At 39.4% G+C, this 24,841-nt stretch overlaps 1 protein-coding gene across 2 annotated transcripts; it reads left to right on the top strand.

Moving 5' to 3' along the window:
• Window positions 1-523: 523 nt before the first annotated feature.
• WDR44 (WD repeat domain 44) lies at window positions 524-24,568 on the top strand. Of its 2 annotated transcripts, none has more exons than XM_029959131.1 (20): window positions 524-567; window positions 6,643-6,676; window positions 9,124-9,198; window positions 9,686-10,316; window positions 10,908-11,038; window positions 11,135-11,227; window positions 12,065-12,201; window positions 13,103-13,186; window positions 13,508-13,614; window positions 14,598-14,749; window positions 15,974-16,112; window positions 16,202-16,266; window positions 17,498-17,611; window positions 18,424-18,546; window positions 19,447-19,638; window positions 19,808-19,909; window positions 21,266-21,381; window positions 22,246-22,373; window positions 23,044-23,175; window positions 23,493-24,568. In XM_029959131.1, exons 1-20 carry the CDS (start codon window positions 563-565, stop codon window positions 23,585-23,587), a joined length of 2,655 nt encoding a protein of 884 aa, XP_029814991.1. In that variant the 5' UTR covers window positions 524-562; the 3' UTR covers window positions 23,588-24,568. The 2 variants fall into 2 exon arrangements, with proteins under 2 accessions (XP_029814991.1, XP_029814992.1); XM_029959132.1 differs by lacking the exon at window positions 524-567 and adding an exon at window positions 643-661.
• The last annotated feature ends 273 nt before the right edge of the window (window positions 24,569-24,841 follow it).

Raw genomic sequence — 24,841 nt, 5'->3', positions numbered from 1 at the left:
GTGGCACTCAGTGCCATGGTCTAGCTGACACGGTGGTGTTGAGTCAAAGGTTGGCCTCGATGATCTCAGAGGTCGTTTCCAGCCTCACCGAGTCTGTGCGTCAGTGAGTCTGTGATTTTTGTGAGGGGCCGAGCGGCGCCCGCTCCCCGCCCCGCACCCGCCTCCGCCGCCGCCAGGGGGCGCCGCAGCGCGGGCGCCCCTCCCGCCGCCGCTCTCGCAGCTCCGCCCGGGCGGGGGCGGGGCGCGGGCCGCTCTTCGCGCATCGCGCGCGGTGGCGAGGCGGCGGGCCCGGCCGGCCGGCCATGGCGTCCGACAGCGAACACGAGGAGTTCTACGATGCCCCCGAGGACGTGCCACCCGCGGGGGCTCCCCGCGCGTGAGTCCGCCCGCCTCTGCCGCCCGCCCTCAGCGCGGCTCCGCGCTCCTGGGGAGCCCGGGGAGGGGGGGGAGCGGGTCGGCGCCGCGGGCCGCGGCCCCCCCTGACGGCGCGGGGGGGGTGCGGGAACCCAGCGGGGCTCGGGGGGAGCCCCGGGATGGGGGGGACGGCGGTGACCGTGGGGTGATGAGGTCAGACCTGTGTGATCTTACGTTCCCGTGTGCGGTGTTGGGAAGAGGCGTGCGGAGATGGAGTCGGGACCGGCAGACCTGAAACGCTATAAAAGTAACAGATTTTCCGAGAAGGGAGAAGAGAGCGAGCTTTGTCAGCAACAGGCAGCTGTTGCTGCACGTAGAGCAACTTCTGGTGTGCTCTGTCGTCTGTCTTTAATGATGCCTCTAATACTTTCGCTGTTTCTCGTGGGGATTGGGCTAGATGATCTCCAGAGGTCCCTTCCAACCCCTGGCAATTCTGCGATTCTCTGTCGTTTTGATGCTTCTTGCATTTAGCCAGCGTATGGTTCTGTGCAGTGCAGTTTTAACAGGTTTTTATAATGTAGATCCCGGTGGTGCTGCCTCAGAACTAACCATGGCACTGTGTTGTTGGTGTCAGCCAAATGTGCTCCCTCTTTTTGTAAAAAGCTCTTTTTGGCTGCGTGCTGGAAAAGGTTATGACTTGTATCAGTTCTGGTTTTTGTGTAACCTGGACCAAACCTCTGCATTCTTTCCTTTGGTGGGATGAGGTTTCACGTAGCTTGTTCAAAGAGCAGTAAGATATGGATTGTGAGATCAATGCATTTGAAGCTTTAATAATTGACTAAGGAGTTTGTTTTAATCTGTGTGTCAGTGGTCACTGGATGCCTGGAACAAAGGAAAGGCTAGATCTTTTCTCCTCACTTGCACATCCTGTATCAAAGCTTTTCTGAACTTATCTTCTTCCATAGCCTGGTGAAAAGCACGTCTTGGTGTACAGTTCTGCAGATGTGATAAGCCAGATTAACAGTGCTTTTGCTGAAATGAGGTTTTTCTCCAACTGCTTGCCTTCCTCTGGGGCTAGTGATCATCAAACTCTTCTCTGAGTTGCTTTAACTCAAAGTAACTGAAAACAGATGAAAACTAGAAAAAGTAAAAACTATTCAATAAGTGAAAGCAGCTGGAACCTGTCAGGGTAGGGACAGGAGAGCGTGAAGGTGTGGGATTTGTACGGTCTGAGGCTGCAGGTGGGAAGGGGGAAACAGACATTTTGGTAGAACTGAGCCATTAAATCTGCCCAACTGCACATCAACCTTTAACTTGGTACAGATAATGCCACGTGTCCTGACTTTGCAGGTTTCAATCACCTGTATCTAAGCAGACCTTGGTATAGACAGTCACTCACTAGATATTAAAGTGAAGAATGCTTTTAATTTCTCCATTGCTCTTCCTTAAGTTTTAGCAATACATCATAGACTCGAGTTAATAGAATTCTGTGAGCCTGAGTCAAATAAAAAGGTGATCTCAGAGGGCTTAGTTTGCAATACAGACTGATCTGTAATTCAGTCTGCTACCGAATCTGTGTTGACAGTATGGATAGTATTTTCTCTAAGTAGGCTTTGAGATTTCTTAAGAGCTGATTTCACATTTACACTGGACACTTCTTGGCAGCAGGCTTGTAGATTGGATTTTTTTGCATGTGTAATGGCGTTGACTTGTGACCACTAAAAAAAAAATCAAAACCTTCTTGAGGCAGGAAGGGCAACGGAAAACAAGTGCATGTTGCCCTCTGCAGTTTGAGACATTTCCTTGTGCAGTCAGTGTTCTGATGACCAGTAAAAGCAGTGGGAATCCTTTTTGGCAGCACATGCTATGGCCAGTTTTTAGCAAAACAGTGTAGATATATTTGCCCTCATTAAAAATGTGGGGTTTGTATCTTCCTCCTCCCTGTCCTGAGTTCTGTGTGGGGAAGTTTAATAACTGCTGATAAAGAAACTCTGAAAGTGGTGCCAAGTGTTCATGTCGACTTGCAGATGTCTTTGCTGTTTTTTAATTGCCTAGTGTGTAAGAGTGAAATTTTCAAGTTGAATGTAAGCTCCCAGTTCCCACTGTAAGTCAAGAGACACTGATGCTTAAGTCCCTCTCTCAAGGAAAGCACCATATCTGCATCCTCAAATACATAGAATTAATTAGCAAAAATTACAGAACTTGTTACAAGGTGTTTCTTTCAGATGATAGTGGCCCGAGGTGGCACTCCTGGGTTTATGCCTCCTCTAAGGTGAAGTGTGTCAAACCAGATGTTTGGAGAGTACTGAACTTCCCCGGGCCAGGCCTGTGTGCTTCACTTCTGCTCTAGATGTCACCTTCTACATGTAATTCTGCTTTTGACAGGAATTTGTGGAGAGTGTACTCTGGACTTAGTTATCAAATAGATGGAGAGGGGGAGAGGTACTGTGCCAGAAGATGCCCTTATTTCACCTCTGTCACTCTGCTTTAGAAACATATAACCATCGAAGGTTTCAGAAAATGAGCTGAAATTTTGAGGCATGAGCAGTCCTGTGCAGGATCATGACAGTTTTGAGAGAAAGAAAATATGAAGTAAGACACACCTGGTTGAATGCAGACATGTGACAGGCCCTCTATATTTTATTTATAAGAAAAGTGATATGTCTGCTCTGAAATCAGCTGCAAACCTAACAGATATCGTTTGCCTAACAGTAGGGGCCAAGTTTGTTCCTGGTGTACTTGTATCCTAAAAATTATTATGGGAAACCAAACAAAAGAGATGATGCAGATAATGATGCAGATAAAGGTCCTCTGGGACCTTAATTTAAGTTCTTGAATTATAACTTTAGTAGTCCTGTCTTTTTGAAGTTGCCTTAATCCGTTTCCTGAAGAATCTAGTTTTCCTCTGTGTAGGAAGCTAGGTAAGGTTAAGTTGTGCCCTGTTGACATGTGGGAGATATTTAGTACAACTTCTGTGTATGTGTGTGTATTTTAGCTAACAGGCAAAGCTGATCTTGGCAGCAAACAGATGGAGTGTAAAGTGTTCGTTGTTGCAGCACTGCAGACGCGTTTTTGTGCTCTGAGTTTGCTGTAGCTCCCAAATGCTTTCCCAGGGCAGCCCAAACAGTGCATTGCAGCAGTGAATCTGTGGGTTCGGAGGTGTGGACTGCCAGGGAGAGCTGTAGCAAGAGTAATTACAGCTTCCAGGCCAGCCACGAGTTAGAGGGAGGAACATCATGTGCAGGACAGCGGTAAATGCAGTTCCTGGGCTGGTTGTTGAACCTGTATGTTCTGTGCAGGGCACAGCTGCTACACATGCACTGTAAACCTCTTCCCTTCTGCCTGTTAGCACACCTGCTGTATAACAATGGACATCCTCCCAGGAAGGCAGGCACTGTCAGTATGGGATTTGCCCAAGGCCAGTCATTCACATTGTTTTTTGTTTGAAGGGCTAAATGTTTTGTTTTCTGTCCCATAACTTAACAACAGTGTGTTGAAAACGTGAAGCTTATTTCAAATAGGTGCTGAGCTGGAGCTGCCTCACAGTCAGAATGGGAGCTTCCTGTAGTCTGGTCACTGTGAGGATGAATTGGACAGTGGGATAAATAAAAAAGCAGCTCTTCATGAGTTTATTTGACTTTGAGACTAATCAGACATCTGTTTGTGCAGGTGAAATGGGATTTTTCTTTGAATTTTGTTTAACCTTTGTAGATAAACCTTGAACTCCTCCTCTGTTAAACAGGTGTAAAACTTAGAAGTAGACTGAAATACAGTCTAGAAGATCTGTTTCTATCAATTTTTAAATCCCACTATTTAGTGAACAATCATACTAGATTAAATTTTTGCCTTATGCTTTCTGTGGCACATGTTAGTTTTCATGTTCTGCCTGATAACCCTGTAAAGTACAGACCTTTCAAAGCAAAATCAATATTTGATCGTTGGATTGACCTTCATGTAAATCCTTTCAGACACTTTTGCCACTAGATATACTTCTTAAAAATGCAAGGATTTGAGATACTGCATCCGTATAACTAGTGGCCTTAAAGTAAAACTGGGGAGTGGAGAAGGCTGGTAAATTCAGGTGGTTGGGAAAACAAGACCATTCCAGAGTCACGTTGAACTACAAAAAACTTCAGTTACCAAACTGGCCGTGTGAGTGACTTTGTCCAAATGCAGGAGCACATGAGCAGCAACTCTTCTCAAATAAGGGAACGATGGTGCTTTCAGACACATAGCTCAAGTCATCTCAAAGAAGCCACTGAACTTAGCTGGCTGTATTATAAACTGATCTGAAAGTTGTGTTTTTGCCAAACAGTTGTGTAAGCTTTGCAATGTTTTAAAACCATGTAATTTCCATCTTAACTTGTGTACGTGTGCTCTGTCAAGCTGTCAGCACGATGTAACATTCTACACCTGCTGGCTCTGTAACCCTTATCACTCAAGCAGCTTTTTCTCAAGGTTGTTGAGTAGAGACTGAGAGTGGGAAATAACATCTGGTTTTGTTTGAGTGAAGATTTCCTGCAAAACTAATTAGCTGAAGAAGTCTAAAAGAGTAGCAGTGTCTTTTGAGCCTCCTATTATGCATAACCAGTGCAAGAATGAGTTGCCTGTACCAGAACTGACAGAATAATTGGTGCAAAGTATCACAGAAGAAAACTAAAGTATCTATTTGCAGTTGAAGGATTTGCATTTTATTTAGGTGGTAAAGTCTAAGCAGTGTCTGTACAATAGGACCCTTGCTGTAGCCTAGGCATTTATATTGCAATTATAAATATATTTCATTGTTAGAGTCATCTTATGGATTTAATGAACTGTGAGACATTTCTGCCACTACTTCTAAGGAAATCCAGAAGTTGATAGTGGAACTGAAAAAGTTTCAGTAACCAGAAATTCCACAGGGGCAGCGGCCTTTCCCAGCAATGTATTTTGAGAGACAAAAAATGTTCTTGTTTTTCATGTCAAAACATGGATTTTGCTCATTTTTGCTTGTTGGCATTAGTGCCTTCTAGGAGGATCATGCCTCAAAACTGTGTTACAGATATTTTGCACCTTAAGTGTCAATATCTGGACAGAAGCATCTTGGTTTAAGGTGTTAAATTAGTTACAAGGATACAGTGTCTATGTACCACTGTACTTTCTTGTTTATTTAGCTCTGCTGTATAAAGGTAATCTTTGCTTTTTGTGATTAAATGCTTTCAGATGGTAAAGAGAACTGAAATTCCTAAAAATTAAATGGAAATAGTTTTATTTTTCAGAAAGTACTGTCCCTTCAAACCATCATTTTGGAGGCAGGAGGGGCAAATGAGTCTGAGATCTCTGTATTTGTCTGTGTTACTTGGTACAAGGTGATACTCAGAGTTGTTGAGTGTCACTGGCCTTGGTAGCCAGTTGGGATGCCTGTGAGATCCAAGGAGTTCATTGGGCAGTAGGCTTTTAGGGAATTTATCTTAGTCTCTGCTTGTGGCCGACAAACAACAGCCCAGTGTGGAAGGAACCTGGAAAAATCATTTGGCTCAACCTTTGCTTTATGTATCAGCAAGATTCCATAGTCAGAGTAAGCAGTGTGACTCAATATTTAAACATCTTCTAGAACTCTGAAAGCCTTGTGGAAGATGTAAGTTCAGGATGTAATAGGAGTTGACCATCCACTAATTGAATTGACTTGATGAGAAGTAATTATTTGATACCATTCCCCTAAGATAGCTTGTTCTTTCATTAATTAGTGAAATGAGAGGTGGAGTGTGAGTGGTTGCTAATGCAAATTCACTGTTTCACAGTGCGTATTTTGGAAAGTAGTGCAAAACTAGTTCCTTCCTGTTACAGTGTGTTTTATTTCTATTTATAGCAAATGTCCTGATTAGAAACAAGACTAGGTTTGCTAGAGTCTGAGGAGCAGAATGGCTGTGATAGTGCCGACTTTCTGAGAGTTTGGGTTTCTTTAATGTCCACCCAGTGCTTGGTGTACTTGCTAATTTTAAATTCTCTGTAATGCACAAGGTTTTTAAGTGTGTACTTGTAATAGCATCCATTTATTAGAAAAGGGTGATAGAAAAGTGATTTCTAGAAGATTCTGCAGACAAACTCTCGGGGTTTGTAGAAGCTGTGGATCTATACATTGTGTACAGTTGGCCACTTTAATTGTAAACTGTGGTATGAGAAACATTCCCTTTGTTGCTTGTCTAGAGCATCAAGTATAAACTCCCTGTAAAGGAAGGCTGTGTTGTAGACTGTTTAAATGAAGCTTAGTGTCTCTGAACTCTACCTAAGCCTGTCTTCTCTTTCTAACAGGTCACCAACAAAAGTTGGAACCAGTGTATTAAAGGTGAGTTTCTTCATAAAATCATTCAAGTGCACATTGGTGAACACAGTGTTGAGTATTCCACCCAAAGCAGATGTGCTGCAGTAGCCCTGACATCTACATACAAAAGAAATTATAGGCTTTCCTCATTGCAGGTAGCAATTGTGCTTGTCTCTTGAAATTCCAGCTTTACTTTTATTTAGGGTATGTTACAGTGTCATGAACCTCATTTTATTCTGAAATGTGTATGTGCAATTTAACTAATCTGTACTTGATTACATAACTAACTACCCTCTTCCAACTGATTTGTGAGCATTAAGCAAGTCTCTGCAGCACTTGGGTTTTGGTCTCAATTTATATGAAATAGTTGATTTTGCTCTCTTCTGTCTCCAAAATAAGAAGAATCTTAATGTTTGTAGTTCAGAAGCCTCCCTCTAGGTTATGTGAAGATAAAACACTATATTTAGCTTAATGAGACAGCATTGCCACTTCCCACACAGGTAATTGTTATGCTGCATCTGTGCATAGTGACAGGGTGGCTGAATCCAGCACACACTGAATAGGTGAGGAGTTGGAACCTTGTGCAATTAACACTCATTTCCTGGTCTCAGAAGGGCCAAAGGTGATGCTGTACAATACTGTGACGTAAAGAAGGCTTGTCATTTTCCCAGAAAGTGTTGGGAAATCCAACTGGTGTTCCTCATTTGTCAGCAGCACTTTGCTCTGAATCAATAGTATTTTTACAGTGATACCATATCTTGCTATAGCTGTTGTGGCACAGAGCCTTACCCCCCATTTTGTGTCCTGTTTAATGTCCCTTTAATGGTTAAGTATTACGTGTGTAAGCCTTTCAAGAAATGTTGTTTTATCATTCTCACTAAACTCAGTGCAATCAATGAACTTCAAAACTAACTTCAGTGCCTTCATGAATTATTAGTTATGAAGTTCTCTGTGTTGCTTGTAGGTTTTTTATTTTTTTATGTATCTTCCTAAATCACTTGTTCAGAGCTAAGTTTCTGGAGGTGGAAAAAGTAGTGGCTTCTCTGCTTGGTGTTGTATCAGTTCAGTGAATGTGTGACTAATGGTATGGTTTGTCTTGGAATGGATAAGAAATATTTCCTAAGTCCAAAGTTTAACAGGTGTGTGAGTTTAATGTCAACAGAATTAGAAATTAATATAATGGGCTTCTGTAGGCACTGATTACACTTAAGTATTTAAGTCATCGTGTCTTTGAAGATGGATTTTAGTGATAAAGCAAAGTAGAGCTTGCATTTAGATTAGAAGAACTTTGTGGAAGGAGGAGGAGGGAGTGGAGAGGGAGAAAGACTTTTTCTATAATTGCAGCTGTCTCTGCACGATATGCCATTTCTTCAGGTCAGAACTCTCCAAGATGGATGTCTGCAGGAGTTATGGGGGGGGGTTTCAAACATAATATGTTAGGATGCTCTAAAGATTCTGTTTGACTATCTGAGAGTCTAGAAGAAGTCTGAAAAGAAATTTCTCAGGTATCTGTACTAGACAGTCACACTAAATCTTGTCAAGGTTCAAAAGTATATGGGCAAATGTTTGAAAATACCCTGCTGTAGTTGGCTCTGCTTTGAGGCCATGGGATTTTCCACAGGTCTCTTCCACTGTCAGGGATTTCATCAGGTTCCCCTTCAGATATTGCTGATATATATGCTTATGGGCAATGTGATGTTGTGGCCTTTCAATATTTCAAGGGGGTTTATAAGAGAGATGGGGACAAGCTTTTTAGCAGGGCCGGAAGGTGTACAATAAAGTTCTTACTACGCCATATCAACTTAGGTTAAAGCAGTATCCTGTTGTATGAACTACTTGCATTTCTGAACCTAAGATTTTTCAGGAATTGATTAATATGTTCACTTACAAATGGAATATTTTCAGTTCAGTTTGTTTAGATTTTGGAAGGATCTGCATGAAGATGACTGATGGCTAAAATAGACAGTGTGCACTAGGAATAATTATAGGCTGTAAGATTCCATCTTAGAACCTCAAAAGCATATTTGAGACTACTTGATAGATCTGCCTGACTTAGCCTGGAAATTTCTAAATAGTTACTATTATATTTTGCTCTAATACAATTCTTACATCCTATTCCACAAGCCGATAAAGGAAAAAAATACTTTAATATGTAATCCTTGCTGTAGGTTATTAAATGTGTGTGTTTCTCTAAACTTCATGCTACCTTCAATTTGATTTTAGCTGAGGCCGAAACATCTTAAAAATAACTGCCTTTTTTGTTTCATAGTGTGCAGGCTTTCTGAGTTTGGTGGTGTGAAATACTTCTCATGTACTGTGCATTACTGTTTAAGCATGTGACAGCAGTAATGTGTGAAAATGTAGCAGAATATTTGTCCTTTATGCTATTTAATTTGTAGTAGCTATATTTTTTGCTAGATCATCTTCCTGAAGAACTACACTAATATCATCTTATGACATTTTTTCTGTAGGATATGGATAGCAAACTCATCAAATCTGGAAATGAAGTTTTTGTACAAGAAATGAAACAAGATGATTCAAAAGAGGTTAGTTAAATCTTGCTTTGAGCTTCCAGCATCAAACTAGAAATGTTAAATAATTGAATGATCGGTATTCATTCTGAAACTGTCATAGGTTAGAATTGGTTGTTAATAAGAATGTTCATCTAAAGGCATAAACCAAATTAAGTATTCTAAAAACATATTTAGGATGCACCAGTATTGAATTATTCGTGTAATTTACACGATCATATTTAGCAGTGCATGACAACTGAAGAGTGAGCAGCTTTTGTTTCTGAGCTTTATCCTAAAGTACATTAAAGAGGACTGGAAATTAGTGGCTGAGTTTTATCTTTTGCATATGCCCATTTCTGCACCAAGGTTCTAGTTTCCAGAATTCATAAACAAAATGTATTTTGAATGCAAAGCAACTCTTCATTGGAAGATTTCTTGTGGGTGTTGTATGGGCACTGGTAAGTGTACCCAGGAAGTGCCTGCTGGTGACTGGTAGAACGGTTTTGTTTTGTTTCTTTAGATCATTGACAGTATTATAGAAGAAAGCCAGAAGGCACAACAACTAGAGGATGATTCTTTAGCTTCTAGAGGAAAAGAATTGACTGTTCCAACTTCAGATGCAAATGCTTGGATTTCTGGAGCAGGTATCATTAGTGATGTCCCAGAAGTATTAGCTGCTAAAATACCATTACCAGAAGACACTAGAGAACCAGAGTATCAGAGTACGTGTAAGGACACTGAACTGGAGTCTGGGAAGCTTTTGTTTACTTCTGAGCAACAGGAAACTCATAAACTAACAAAAGTAACAAATGCAACTGACCACAAAGTGATTGAATCTGAAGCACAAGGAGAAACATCCAAAAACGAGGACATAACAGACAAGAAAGAGGCAAATACTTTAGAAAAAGCGGCTTCGGACTTTTCTACCAAAGACCTTTCCACAACAGAAGAAATGCCCCCAGCCAAGCCCCCCAGGCAGCTCAGTGTAGAACCTGACATAGTTGCGAGCACAAAGAAGCCTGTCCCAGCTCGGCCCCCACCTCCAACAAACGTCCCTCCCCCCAGACCTCCACCCCCTGCTCGGCCGGCACCACCGCCGCGGAAGAAGAAGAGTGAACTGGATTTTGACGTCCAGAAACCTGTCTTAGAAGGCAAGTATTCTATTTTAGATGGGGTTAGTTATCTACATGGTTGCTATTTTTGTTTTTAGTGAAGGATCATTCAGTCTTCTGATTTTAGTTTAGTTGATGTGTAAAAAATCCTTCAACAGTCTTAACTTCTTACAATGAATTAATACTCTTTTGCATTAGAAGTGTTCCTAATGCATAGACTTTCTTGTAAACTAACACTTCCTACTAAAATAGCTGCTACTGTAGCAAGGAGAAATTGACTCATCAGTACATTAAAAAAGTTACTTCAAATAAAAGTGCATGGTCTGTATTTGCATGGAAATGTGCAAGTCAAGATGTGGACTGAGGTCTCATGAAAATGAGTAGTCCTGGGTTACTAGGGGTATGACTATTAAAAAAAAAGTTAATAAAACTTAAAGGCCAAGGTGTGAAATTGTGCCTAAATATCCAACTGTATATGAAATACATAATTGAAACTTAGATTTGGTGGCAGTTATCTTTAAAAATATCAAACTTGTCGGAAATAGTGTTCAAAATGTAACTCTGATGTAAGGATTCAATGCTGGTCTGTGGCAAGTGTCATGCTCTTCTTTCTTATAAATCCCTTTTCAGTTTCTCGAGACACCTTCACAGCTGGTGGTCTTTTAACCTCAAGTACTGTGACAGAGGGTGTGCCCAAAGATTCTCAGCCTTCTTTGGATTTGGCCAGTGCAACTAGTGGAGATAAAATCGTCACTGCACAGGTATTGGGAAATGGTTATAAGTTTGATAACTGTAACATTTTCTATTATTTCAGTGTTACAGTAGAGATAATGTATTGTGTGTCTGCAAAATTTCAGGAAAATGGGAAAGCAGCTGATGGCCAAACAACAAATGAAGTACTTGGACCACAAAGACCCAGGTCTAATTCTGGAAGAGAGCTCACAGATGAGGTATTAATGGATGTGGTCTGTGCATGGTGCATTGCTTTGCATAGTGACAAACACAAGCTCATGGTGTTTCAGGTCTGTTACAGCTCATGCTTTGAAGGGCCAATGACTCAGGGACCACAAAGTGCTTTAGGTGGGCAAAGCCACTGTGCCAGCACTCCTAGCAATGTGGGTATGCAAACACTTCACAGGATTTCCATGTGAGGGAACACCAGCAAACCTGGCATTTTGTCATGTGTGTAGAAGGGGAAGGAGTTGGCAATAGAAGAATAATCTTCCTAGTGCTAAAATAGTTGTTTCAGTTAATACTTCCATTAGTCCTGATGATATCAGGCTTCTGTAAGTTTTTGTTTGTGTCCATCAGTGTATAGCTTTTTTAACCATAGCTGAAGCTATGCAAGTGTTCATGAGATGCTCCAAGTAAACCTTTTCCTTTGTAGTGCTAGTTAGGTCTAAATGCTTTTTCTCTATATGTAAGGTTTGTCTGACTAAACCTAAATTATGGCAGTTAGAATATCTGAAAGGGGAAGACTGCGATGTCTTTTAACTACGTAATGTGTTTGTTGTTAGCATGAAAGGTGTCAGGCAGTGGCTGATGTCTTTACAGCTGCATTTTTGATTTCTGAAATTGAAGCTTGTGATGAAATCTAATTGTTCATCTGTGTATAGTGGTTGATAGTGTTTGCACTAACATGCCAATTTACAGTTTGCAAAATAAATATATAGTGAGCTACAGAATTTCCCGTGAAGATGAATAATCCGTGTGTTCAGATGATTTCTCTTTTGCTCTAGGTTTTGAAGTCTAATTGAGTTCTCTTGATTTCACTTTTTTTTCCATAGGAAATTCTAGCAAGTGTAATGATAAAAAACCTTGATACAGGTGAAGAAATACCCCTGAGTCTGGCAGAAGAAAAGTTACCAACAGGCATTAATCCCCTAACTTTGCATATCATGAGGAGAACTAAAGAATACGTCAGGTATGAATCATGATGCTGTTGCTCTTGTAGTTTTTGCATACGTGGAGGCTGCTCTTATGCAAGTAAAGGGAGCCCCAGTTCATCAGTCTGACTAATCTGAGTGCTAATTCCCAGCCCTTGATGTGCTAGATGTTGTAATTTCTACACTGCATGAAACACAGTTTATGTTCAAGTACTGTATGTTGTTCATGCCACCACCTCCTGTAGCTTTTTCAGTGTTTCATTTAGTAGACTTTGGTCCCCTGAAGATCTGTTGTCATCAGCACTGCTGACTACCTTGAGGTTTACCTGTTCTTAATAGAACTTTAGACCCTTCTGATGCATAAAACTGAGTCTGTTTGTAAATACTGATAGAAAAAGACAGTTTCTTAATGATCAGGAGATAGTGTCAGTCTAGATGTTTGTTTCAAAGGCCTGTATGAATTTGTATATTAGACAATGTTTAGGCTTTTTGCATTGCTGTATTACCATTGAAAAGCTCACTTTTCTAGAACTGAACTCTTCTGTGTACAAACTTCTGTTACAGAACTGACCACTGTTAGTTTATTTGATCTGTGGAAAGTAAGATATGAGAACAAAGTGGCATGTTACCAGTTCCTAATAATATCATGTATTTTGTCTGCTCTTAGATTTCAAAGCATCACAATAAGCTTAAGTTAGAAATTTGTGGATGAGAGTAATATATCTCGGGCACCTAAAGAGTGTGTGCAGCTTTATTATCAAGATGCCTAAGAACTGAAAGATCTGTTTATTATGTGAATAACATAGTGTCCATGTTTTTCTAATGTGTTATATAGAGGAATAAAGATGCATCCTAAAATGGAGACCCTACTTTACTAATGTTTAATTCAATTGAGATTAATTATGATTTCATATTAACAATCACTTCTGTATTTCCTAGTAATGATGCAGCACAGTCTGATGATGAAGACAAAATGCAGACACAGCAAACTGATACTGATGGAGGGAGGTTAAAACAAAAGACGTAAGATGCTGTTTCATGGTTTTTACTTTCCCTAGAAAGAAAATGCAGGTTTTGTTTTTCTAAGCTGAAGCTTCCCATTTGACTACTGAACAAGCTACCCTTTAAGTAATCACTTCACAAGTGATACCTGATTTTACATAATCCTGTAGCTCTGCAGTTGAACTGAACATTACATGACTGCTGTCAAATTAAATGCTTATTTTAAGAAACAGTAATGAAAAGAGATAAGATCGCATTTCAAATCAAAACTATTGATTCATAATAGCAAAAAATGAGAATTTACCATGGTAATGTGTTGAAAAATTGCCCTTTCTTTTTAAGGACTCAGCTGAAAAAGTTCCTTGGCAAATCTGTGAAGAAAGCAAAGCACCTTGCTGAAGAATACGGTGAACGTGCTGTAAATAAGGTTAAGAGTGTTCGAGACGAAGGTAAACAACATTTCTTTCTTTCTTTTCTTTTTAATAGGATAGTCTGTTTATCCTTGTGCTTTTAGGAATCAAAGCTGGCAGAGGAACGTATACTGCTGCATTCTGTCATTGTTCTGCAGTTGATAATATGACTTTTTAGAGTTAAAGCTTGCAGCTTAGTAGGCGTTTTGAGGTTACCAGGTTACAAGGATAAATTCTTGTAGTAGTTGAGAGACCTTACCAGCTAAACCAGTTGAATACTCTAATTTTTTGTTTTGCTGTTAGAAAGCTGGATATCAAAATGTAAAGTTTTCTTTGAAAGTTATACCACCAAAGGTAGAAGTGGGGGTTGTCTTCATTACTTTAATAAATTACATTGTGTTCTGGGCAACCAGTGCCACCATTAAAATTCTCATATAGCTTGAACTCCTGCTAGACTTCCCAACTACAACTGAATTCTCCCCTTCTTGTTTCATCAGTGTTTCTTTCAGACAGACATCTAGTACTGCAGCAAGCTGGTCTAACCACAGCCTGAGATAAGTGCCATGGAACTGCTGCACTTCAGCATCTTGTGTTGCCACTGGCTGTTGGCCACAGCTCTTTTGCAATTCTTATGCTTCATGGGCACATCACCAGGCCATTGCAGTGTATTCAGTCAGAAGAAAGCCATAGAATAATTTTCATCACACATTAAACTGACAGAAATCACTTAGTGCAGGATCTGCTGAATGCAAGAGCGATGCAAAGAAAGGAGCAGAACAAAAATTGGTAGCAATTCTCATTTTCAGTGTTCAGTGTTTGGATTCACTGCAGCCTAAAACTAGTGTAGATGTATTTTTAGATCTTGATGCAACAGTACTCCTGTTTTGCTCTAAGATCTTAAAATTGTCTTATAGAAATTTGCTAATTCAAGACTAATCTGCTACCAAAAAGTATTGGCAAATGCTTACTAACAGATTAAGTGGGTGCTGCAATATGTACTGCTGAACTTGTGTTCCTCTTAGTCTTCCATACAGATCAAGATGATCCCTCTTCCAGTGATGATGAAGGGATGCCATATACAAGACCAGTTAAGTTCAAAGCAGCTCATGGCTTCAAAGGACCCTACGATTTTGAACAAATTAAAGTTGTTCAGGATCTCAGTGGAGAGCATATGGTAGGTCTCAAATTCCATCTGTGGTTTTGCTGAATCTGTTCAGTGTGAGATTCAACTTTTAGTTTTCATCTACTTGGCAACTGCCAGAAATGACTGTCAGATTTATTCTTCCTGAAGAACAGCTTCATTCTGGGAAATAATAGTCTGGCAAGAAAATGAAAATTTTGGCTGGTTTGACCAGATCTTCAGGGGGAAAAAAGTGTGTAAATACTTGGGCATCAGGAATTCTCCAGAGTTTTCCCTTGGAGAGTTATGGCTTTGAGTGGTACTTGGTTTCTTGTTTCCTGCAATTACAAATTTAGGCTGAGAGAGGCTATTTTCCACTACCTGAACTGAGCACGAAGCAGCAAGCTTGACCTACTCAGCAACAAATAAATTTGTCTGTCTATTAGAGAGTCGAACACAAGTATTGAAAGAAATGCTTGATAGATTCTGGAGGCAAAAGTAGGGAGAGGTTAATGGACTATGTGGATCAGAATGATAAGGAGGGGAGAGGCCAGGATATGATATTTGCAGAGATGCCTGTGGAGAATGAGGCAGAAAAGCTACCTATTCATCACTGTTGGAGGTGTCCATGCTTCCCTGTGGAGTCTGGAATACCATGACTTCCCAAATCATTCTGCTGACAGCAACTGTCTGACAATTGAAGCAGTCCCACATCTTGAAGTGTTAGGCCAAGGGTAATGACCTGCAGCAGTCATTGACTGGAGATTTCAAACTTGTCATGCAAGCTTGAAGTTTTCAGTCCTACTGGTAATTTGTGTATGTTAGTTTCCATGATGCCAATATTTGACTTTTTAAACCAACCAAAATTGGTGGAACTTGGTGGAGTCACTTGCCTAGTAGCTGTTGATTCAATAGCAGGATGCTAACTTCAAGTGCACCTACAAGTAGTTGTCAGTTCTACAAAATAAATAGGAGGTTCTAAGTCCCTCAGAATCATTGGCTGGCTGTTACCAACTGTGCTGGTTTTATATGGAGCACAGTCCTCTCCTCTCCTACAGTCCTCTGCCCTGTGGGTGCTTTCTTTCAAGCTGTTTTTGCACATGTTGCATAGTCCCCCAGACTCAACAATTACTTAGCAGTGTTTTGATCTACAGTTTATTTTACTGTGGTATCTTCTGTGTGTGCTAAGTCTTGTCAGTTGACGTTATAGGAAAGGCTTTTTGGTAAGGAAAAAAAGCACTTTATGTGACTTAAACAATCATCCCTTTTTATTGACAGGGTGCTGTGTGGACAATGAAATTTTCTCACTGTGGTCGATTGCTGGCATCTGCAGGACAGGACAATGTAGTGAGAATATGGGTTTTGAAGAATGCTTTTGACTATTTCAATAACATGCGCATGAAGTACAACACAGAAGGTATCTCTCTATGCATCGCTCTAAAACACTACAAATTTTAGTTATTTGGGAACTTAATGTTGACTGTGGTGTTTCTGTCTCTGTTCCAGGCCGTGTCTCTCCCTCCCCATCTCAAGAGAGTCTGAATTCCTCCAAGTCTGACACCGACGCAGGGGTAGGTACACGAGGTATTGGAAGGGAAGGAGCTGGGGGCGTCGCTTTGTTCTGTAGTGCCAGATCTTCATTGTTGCTTTATCCAAACACACATTAAAGAGTTCTTGGGTGGTGTCCTTGGTGAAGAAACTGTCATATCAGTAGACATCTTCAGTCAAATACTGTTAATCCCATGTGTATGGGGTGCAAGAAGGAAAGTCTGTCACTGAACCCAGTGCATTTCAAAATCTGCATAGCTGTGCTGTGGCCTCCTGCCAGAGGAGATGGCTGAGTGAAAAGTTAGGGGGAAAAGACCTACACTGTTGAATTTCCTGTCTTAATGTATTATGTCTGAGCATTACGTGTGGTTAAAATCTGACTCGATGATGTCTTTTCCAAGGAAGGCCAAACTGAACAATGGGATGCTCAAAAGCAGAATAAAACCTGACGCATTTAAATTTTTCACATAACTGTAGAATAAATGGAACATGACTAACGAAGAGTACTCAGATATTCTAACTTGTGTAGTTTTCAGATACTGTAGTAAACCTTGCCATTAAAATTAATGTATTTAAGGTGATTTTTTTCTATTTTTGGTTTCCAGTAGTGTAAGAAACAGATGACAGAATCAGGGTTTAAGTGAAGATCTTAGCAGTAGCATTATTTAGTGTGCATTGCTTTGGTGGAGGGGGGAAGCTGGGAAGCCAGCAATCCTTCTTTAACTCAGGTAAGTGAGTAGGCTTGCCTAGCCACACACATCAGGAATGCTGTTTTGAGTGCTGGTGGGGGTTTTTTGTGGTTTGTTTTTCGCTTCTGGAGAGGTTTTGTATAGGAACTTCTAGGATCTTTTTTTTTTTTTTTTACTTTGCACCTTTTATTTTGAAATGGTCTTTTACTAGGAAGTTATTATTCTTTATATGCACTACAAACATGGAAACTCGAACTCACAGTTTATATTCTGAAGTGGAATGCAGTTTTCAAGGTTGAAGTACTTTGTTCCAAAACCTTATCTTTAGATGTTTGCTTCAATTGTTGTCAAGCTGATCCCATTGAATAAGAGCTATAAGAATGGAAAACTCAGAACTTCTTAATTTTGCAGTGTCAGGGTGATGTTTCACAACCCATTGTACTTGAAATTTACTTTGGTTGTTTATTTATGCAATATTGTTTATTTTAAAGTAGTAAGAGTTGTTATTTATTGTTCCTTTTTTCCAGCTAATATTTGGTAATGTTTCTATACCTTTCTCTGATAGATTTGCAGTGGAGTTGATGAAGACCCAGATGATAAAAATGCCCCATTTCGTCAACGACCATTTTGCAAATACAAAGGCCATACAGCAGATCTTCTTGATCTTTCCTGGTCTAAAGTAAGGCACTTTAATACAGTCTACACAGTTCTCCTGTGTTTTCCTTGTTTTCCCTTGTCAGTTGCCGTTGGAACCATACATTTAAACAACGTGAAACAGTCACTGAAGTTAAGAGAAAAGTTTTGTAAAGGCAACATATATTCCAGCTGAAATAGTTGGAATAAAATGAGCAACCTTCCTGGGCTTGTCTTATTAAAAGTTACCTTAAAAAATATCAAACTAGTAACAATTACAGTTGTGTATTCAGTAGTGAAGGTAAATTGTTTAGAGTGGGAGGATTTTCCATTGAGTTGTGTTGGTTTCTGTTTTATGATGTTACTGCTTTTCTTGTCTTCAGTGTATTTCACTGGTTTTATGCAAAGTGTGCATGTTCTGAAGTTTCTGAATATATACATATATCTTAAAATGAGAGAATTACCTTGTACTTAACTTTCAAAATGTTTCACATAAAACTTATTCACTTAATTTTCCACATGGCAATACAGTTATAAGGACACAGACTGGAGAAAGGATCTTAGGCATCTCTGAAACCTGTCTTGCTGTTTCTTCTCTGAATACTTTAACTACATTCCAAGTATCCATTTTTATTAAGATTCTTCCAGAAAATTTTCAGTGACTGAGGGTCAAGGTACTGGTCTTAAGGAAAGCACCAATCAATAATGATAATTTGGATTAACCTTTTAATCTAAAAGGATTAAATGTTGAGTTTCATGGCAACAGAGAAATTGGTAAGGCTTTACCAATCAGATTGCTTCTGTATTTTCAGTTACTTTTGTGTCTGTTAATAACCATGGAATTCTCTTCTTTCACAGAATTACTTCTTGCTTTCTTCTTCTATGGATAAAACTGTCCGATTATGGCACATATCAAGAAGAGAATGTCTTTGCTGTTTCCAGCATATAGACTTTGTCACTGCTATAGCTTTCCATCCAAGGGTAAGTGTAACTGCCCTCTTACTTCTAGAGAGGCAGAATTTAAAATTTTAACAGTCCTCTCCCTGTATTTTCAAATTTTAAAAAATATAATTGAATAATAGAGTTTGTGCATTTAAAAAAATGGATACTATTCCAGAACTATGTGTTCATCTTCACTGAGCTTCACCAAGAGTGTCCATGTGGTTTAACTGTTTGTGATGTGGAAAGTGAATTGTCTGTTGGCTGTAATATCACAGCTGTTGTAGTTTAGAGTAACTTTGTGAAAAATTAGAATTTCCAGTGAGGGATGTTGCAATGAAATATTAGTGGAATAATGAAATGGAACAGATTGTCCAGAGACCACAGAATCCTTGGGGTGTTTAAAACTTGACAGGATGTAATCCACTACAGCCTGACCAAACTTTTGAAGCTGTCCTTGCTATGAGCAGGAGAGGTGGATCAGAGACCTCCAGAGGTCCCTTCCAACCTATCTTATTTTTTATAAATTTTAAAAAGTATTGTAATAAAGCTTCCTAATATTAATAAAACTCAAGTAGAGGAAAAGCATTTGTCCATGTTCCCTGAACTAGTAGATGTATTGGAAACTCTGAAAGGAGCTTCCAGCTCCTGACAAGGTTAGTGTCTTTCCAGCTTAAGTTGAGAGGGTAGAAAGTACCTGTGCTGACAGTGAGCAGTTTTCTAACCTGAGATTTAACGTATGTGTGTAATCTTGTCAAAAATCTGTAAGAATTTGAGCTCCATTTGCCAGTAATTCCTTTAAACATTATAATCAGCTCATGGGAGAGTTCTTATTTGGGAGGTTCAGGAGAGAAGCTGTTTGGAAATGGAGTGGGAAGGTTTTAAGGAAGTCAGGGACATACTCATAGCACAAGCAGAAATTAAACATATGTGTCCTCTCAGGATGACAGGTACTTCTTAAGTGGTTCATTGGATGGAAAACTCCGACTCTGGAACATTCCTGACAAAAAAGTGGCATTATGGAATGAAGTAGATGGGCAGACAAAATTGATTACAGCTGCCAACTTCTGTCAGAATGGGAAATATGCAGTGATAGGCACCTACGATGGGAGATGCATCTTCTATGACACAGAGGTAAAAAGTTTTTGAAACTGTGTAATTTTTTTTTTTTTATGTTAAATAACAAACAGATTTAGAAGTCATAGTTATTTAAATATCGAGAAACATACCTATTAGAGGTTGAAGCAAAGTTAAGCTTTTACACCATTATTTCAAATCAGGACATGCTTTAATGTCTTTTCAGCACTTGAAGTACCACACACAAATACACGTGCGTTCTACCAGGGGTCGAAACAGAGTTGGGAGAAAAATTACTGGCATTGAACCCTTGCCTGGAGAAAATAAGGTACTGTCTTTTGGTGCACCTTTGGCTCAGTATTGAAGTTTGATATTTAATGCTCAGTAAGTCTTTTAACACTACTAAGATCAGCCCTACTCTTTGCTGATTTAGACTGTAAATAGTAGTAGAATAGAATATGTATATTTTAATTGACATTATGTTCTGATTAATGTAGAGGTGAGAAAATGGTTACAGATGGCTTTCAGTGAAAACCTCTTTGGCATAAATAACTCATTTGCTCATTTCAATTTAATACTCATTTCAAAATGTATTTCATACAGAAGCTGAAAAAATGCTGAAAGCTCAGAAGCTGTTATTCAAACAAGTGCACTTGATTCTCCAGAATCAGTCCTCTTGTTTCAGTCTAAACTGAATTCTTATGTTGCAAAAGGGTCAAATTCTCCCCAGGCAAAGAAGATGCTGTTGAGTATTAAAGTCACAATCTAAAGCTGGAGAGTGTCTCACTTGTATATGAAATTTCAGGAGTGATGTGGGATCAACAACTGGCTCTATTAGAATAGCAGATCACCAGCTGTTGTCCCCTGTATCACACAGTGACACAGAAATTACTTAATTCCAGAGACATGCAGAAGATTCAGGAATCAATAGTGCCTATGGGTTTCCATCAGATGCTTTGAGTTGTAATTATGTAATAAATCAGAGCTTAATGTGAACTCCTGAAAATAAATAGGAAGTTCTGTAATCTGATGGTGTTCCAAGAGTTGTCACAACTTTGTTGCATGAATGATTGGATAAATAGGGGTCAGTATTTACCTGCTGCTCTTCTGCACCCTTTTCCTAGTGTCATCTTGAGACTAATGGCTAACCTGCAGTCTGCTTCTAAGGTTCCATAGAAGGGCTAATCAGCTGAGGGCCCTTATGCATTTTGAGAACCCTTTCTGTTCCTTATAAGTACTTCCAAGCTTCTGACTTGAAAAATGTGAAACAAAAGCAAACTCTCATCAACCAAGAAAAGCCCAGTTTGTTTATATAGCAGATAATGGCCTCTAATCTGTGCTTCATGATTGATCTGTTCTGCTATATTATTGTGGAATGTGTTCCAAAATATCCATTCCAAATGGATGAGTGTTCTTTGGGCCCATGTTTTACTTCAGTAGAGAGCAGCTGTTCTGGTTCAGACCAGTCAGAGTGGTCCTGACAGTGAAGTTGTTCTGTCCGTTGACAGAAGGTGAGAGAGAAAAATGTCATTGTCCTGAATCTTATTCTACCTCTTTGGGCCTATTCTTTATGACACTTTTTTAAGCAAAAGAACTGCGATATTGACTGTTGGAATTAACTCTGCTGCTCCTTTTTGGGCATGCTAATTGTTTTCACTTCTAAATTTATTTATTTCTTTTCTAGATACTAGTGACATCAAATGATTCCAGAATCAGGTTGTATGACCTAAGAGATCTGTCTCTGTCTATGAAGTACAAAGGTTATGTCAACAGCAGCAGCCAAATCAAAGCCAGCTTTAGGTAAGACAGTATTTTAACAACGGGGTTGTTGGATTTGGGAAATGCTGTGGCTGATGTACAGAGGCTTTTGTTTAAATAATCTACTTTGGTATGAAACTGAGCCTCTGAAATGTCACTTGGCTCAGAATAGCAAGGTAACTAAAGGCTCTGGTCAAGAGTGATGAAGCTGCCTGTGAGCTGGGAGCTTCTGTGAATGAGTGAATCCTGTTGAACAGTATGATGTGTGTCCATTAATATTCCTGTAAGTGCAGGAACTGTGCTAGAACTGCTGGGGCTGGAACTCTGCATCTTTTCTCTCCTCCATGATAAATAGGTTTTATTTCCTTAATTTGTCAGGTATTGTTGTCAGATATATGTTGGTCACCCAACTGTAAAAAGTAAATACCTGAATTGGATTTGCAGGTGCTGTCTGTCAGTGTGCATTATACAGTCATCTGAGTACAATCTTGTTGAATGCTTTGCATCTTCCCTAGCCTGTGTTTGTATTGTAAACAATTCCTGTTACACAGGCTCAGGTGTTCACACAGGTTCTGGGCTCAAACAGATGAAAATTACACTTAAAGATGATGCCATTTTCTTGTTGCTTAGTACAGCTGTTAGACCCACACTCCTCTGTCAGAAGCTGCAGGAGAACTGTCCATGAGAACCAATTCTCTTCCAGAAGGAGAGCATCAGGAAGCTTGCACACATAGTCATTTAAGGGCTGTGTATTTTTTTGAAGTGTAGTGACTAAAATAAAGGATCAGTTTGAATTGTGAACTCAACCTGAATGCACTTGTAAAGCTGCAAGTCATCTGCAGAGCTACTGTAATGGATGCTTGAACAGCTAAGAAAAGTAATGTTTTTCCTCCTCTGAATCTTTAGCCATGACTTTACCTACATTGTAAGTGGTTCAGAAGATAAATATGTCTATATTTGGAGTACGTACCACGACCTGAGCAAGTTTACATCTGTAAGAAGAGACCGAAATGACTTCTGGGAAGGCATTAAAGGTAAAAACCAGCTTTTGATCTTTGTTTTATCGAAGTTTATATGATTTACAAATTGGAACATTGTTTTATTTGCTATGCATTTAGTGTGAACAAATTCTTAGCAAGAGGCATTGTAAATGATGGACTATCAGAAATCCCTGTTCACAGGAGTCTCTCTTCAGATGCATGATTGGGTTGGCAGGAGACAGAGTAGTTTAGAGTTTGTCCAGCTTCAGTAAGAGTTTCTGAATGAATGTAATATTTTGCTGGCAGAACTTGACTGTAGAAGTGTAGACATCAAAATAATTATCAACCCTTAGATCCTTTATGAAAAAGTGACTTTGAAAATAAATGCCAGTTTTTTCTCTTTCATGGTGGGATTAAAAAAAAAGGGGAAAAAAAAAAAGCAGCTCTTTTATCTCCACCACACTCACCCAGTTTTTGGGAAATATGGGGCCATGTTTATATCAAATGTGTTTTGGACCTCCTGCCAGTTGGTTTTGGGCACTTACGACAACTTCTGCAATCTCCAAGCTTATAGAACAATGACAGTTGCTCCTTGAATGCTGAGCTTACCAGATGCCAGTAGCACTGAGATTCTTGGATATTTGCTAGAACTTCTGCCTGCTATTCTTGTAAAATTAACAGTTCCTTGAAACAAGGTAATCAAAATTCAACTGTCTTTCTGAAGCGCACAATGCAGTCGTCACCTCTGCGATTTTTGCTCCAAATCCTGGTTTGATGGTGTCACTGGAAACTTCTGAAAAGCAAGAAGCTGAAAGTAAGGGAGAAGATTCTGAGACGTCAGACACTATACCCTCTGGTAGGTGTTCATGATGAGCTCTGCAGCTGTTGCATTCTTGAAACCTGAGAGAATGTGAGGTGAGGGGCAGAGCTGTTGTCTTGTGTACTTTAGGATTATTCATTTTACACTGGGGCTGTTAGGAGTTAGAGCTCTATCAAAAATCAATAAAAATGTTCCTTTTCCCAGAAATGCAGATGTTTCTTTAAGTACTGACTAGATAACAGAAATATGATAGAGGAAGAAGGATATCACAGTGATATCTTATATTTTAATAACAGCTTGATTTTTATCTATTTTTTCTAATGAACTAACAGTTTTTTCTCTTTCCTTTTCAGGAGCTCTGAAGACAGATCACACAGAAGTGCTTTTATCAGCTGACTTTACTGGAGCAATTAAAGTCTTCATTAACAAAAAGAAATATGTATCTTAGTTGTTTTGCAACTGACAGCATAAAGCTATGTGGTACTGTGGGATTAGAATTCCATAAATAATGCAGGCAAAAGCAAAGTATCTAATATAATAATGTTACAGGCTGATTTATTTTTAAATCTTTATTTTAAGGCTACTCAAATATTGGATCCTTGGAAAGCAGTGTGCCTGTTAACACCTGGGCTTGTAGGACAGAAAGGAATGTGTAAGAATAATCCTGCCAAACATTAGACTCTAAACTTTCTGCAAACAGTTGTTTTGCAACGTTATTGTGAAACTGCACAGGTTTCTGCACGAAAATTTACTCACACATGTGTGTGCCTTTTGGCTACATGCACAAATTGGAACATCCATCAAAAGGATTTTAGTGGTGCTTGTGGCCACTAGATGTCAGGAATGGGGATGGGAAGGGAAGGCTGGAAAAATGCTGAATAATCTAGTCAGGTCTTTGCACAAAATTCCATTTGGGAAAGATCTTGAATTTGTAGTAGCTATTGTTCAGAATTTTAAGTTATGCAAGTTTTTGGTGGGTCAGCAACCATGTGTAAATGTTTTTATAAATTTCTCGACTTCAGGACGTGAAAATTTTTTTGTTGTCTCTTAATTGTTGTGAACTTTAGATTCCTTTCTTATATATAATTTTTTGCACACTGGAGCACAATACTTGTGTAAAGAATTCTCTCATTCCTTGTTCATGGGCACCAGGATATATTCACCTTCCAGACGAAATTAAGCTGCATTAGAAAGTTCTTATATTTTACAACTATGTAAAATAAACTGTTTACATTTTTTAAGCATTGTAGCTTAAAGTTTTAAGTTCTTCTCGTTTGTTTAGTGCCACTGAATTTTGAAAGTCTTTGTAAATATTCATATAAAACACCTATGAAGTAACATTCTGGGCGTCATAACCCATGAAATGTTATTGATGGTCAAATGTTTCAGAGAACAGATGTATCATTAAACTTGGTCACACACTTGGAAATTGTTGCTTCTTTCCCATTTTGATTTATTAATTTGCATTTTATTTAAGTAGGTTTGACCTGTTTTGAGATCATTGATCCTGCATGAACTTATTACCTTCCGAGGTCTACTTTTCCTGGTCTTGTTACAGCTTTTTTTCTGCAGTAATGGGGAGTGGAGTACTGCAACTGGATATTAAGCAGAATTAAGAGTAGTTATATGGTAGTTTAGTATGAGGAGGAGACTTGAAAAGTGTGTACAGAATCCTCTCCTTCCCATTAGTGTGACAATGGAG

The sequence above is a fragment of the Manacus vitellinus genome, unplaced genomic scaffold, assembly GCF_001715985.3.
Source record: "Manacus vitellinus isolate BGI_N305 unplaced genomic scaffold, ASM171598v3 scaffold_19_pilon, whole genome shotgun sequence".
Lineage (NCBI taxonomy): Eukaryota > Metazoa > Chordata > Aves > Passeriformes > Pipridae > Manacus > Manacus vitellinus.
This window is presented reverse-complemented; position numbering and strand designations above follow the sequence as displayed.

Coding starts and splice junctions, on each gene's coding strand:
- WDR44 (XM_029959131.1), top strand. Junction 12,202..13,102: donor AGAACTAAAGAATACGTCAG/GTATGAATCATG, acceptor TGTATTTCCTAG/TAATGATGCAGCACAGTCTG. Junction 13,187..13,507: donor GGGAGGTTAAAACAAAAGAC/GTAAGATGCTGT, acceptor TTTCTTTTTAAG/GACTCAGCTGAAAAAGTTCC.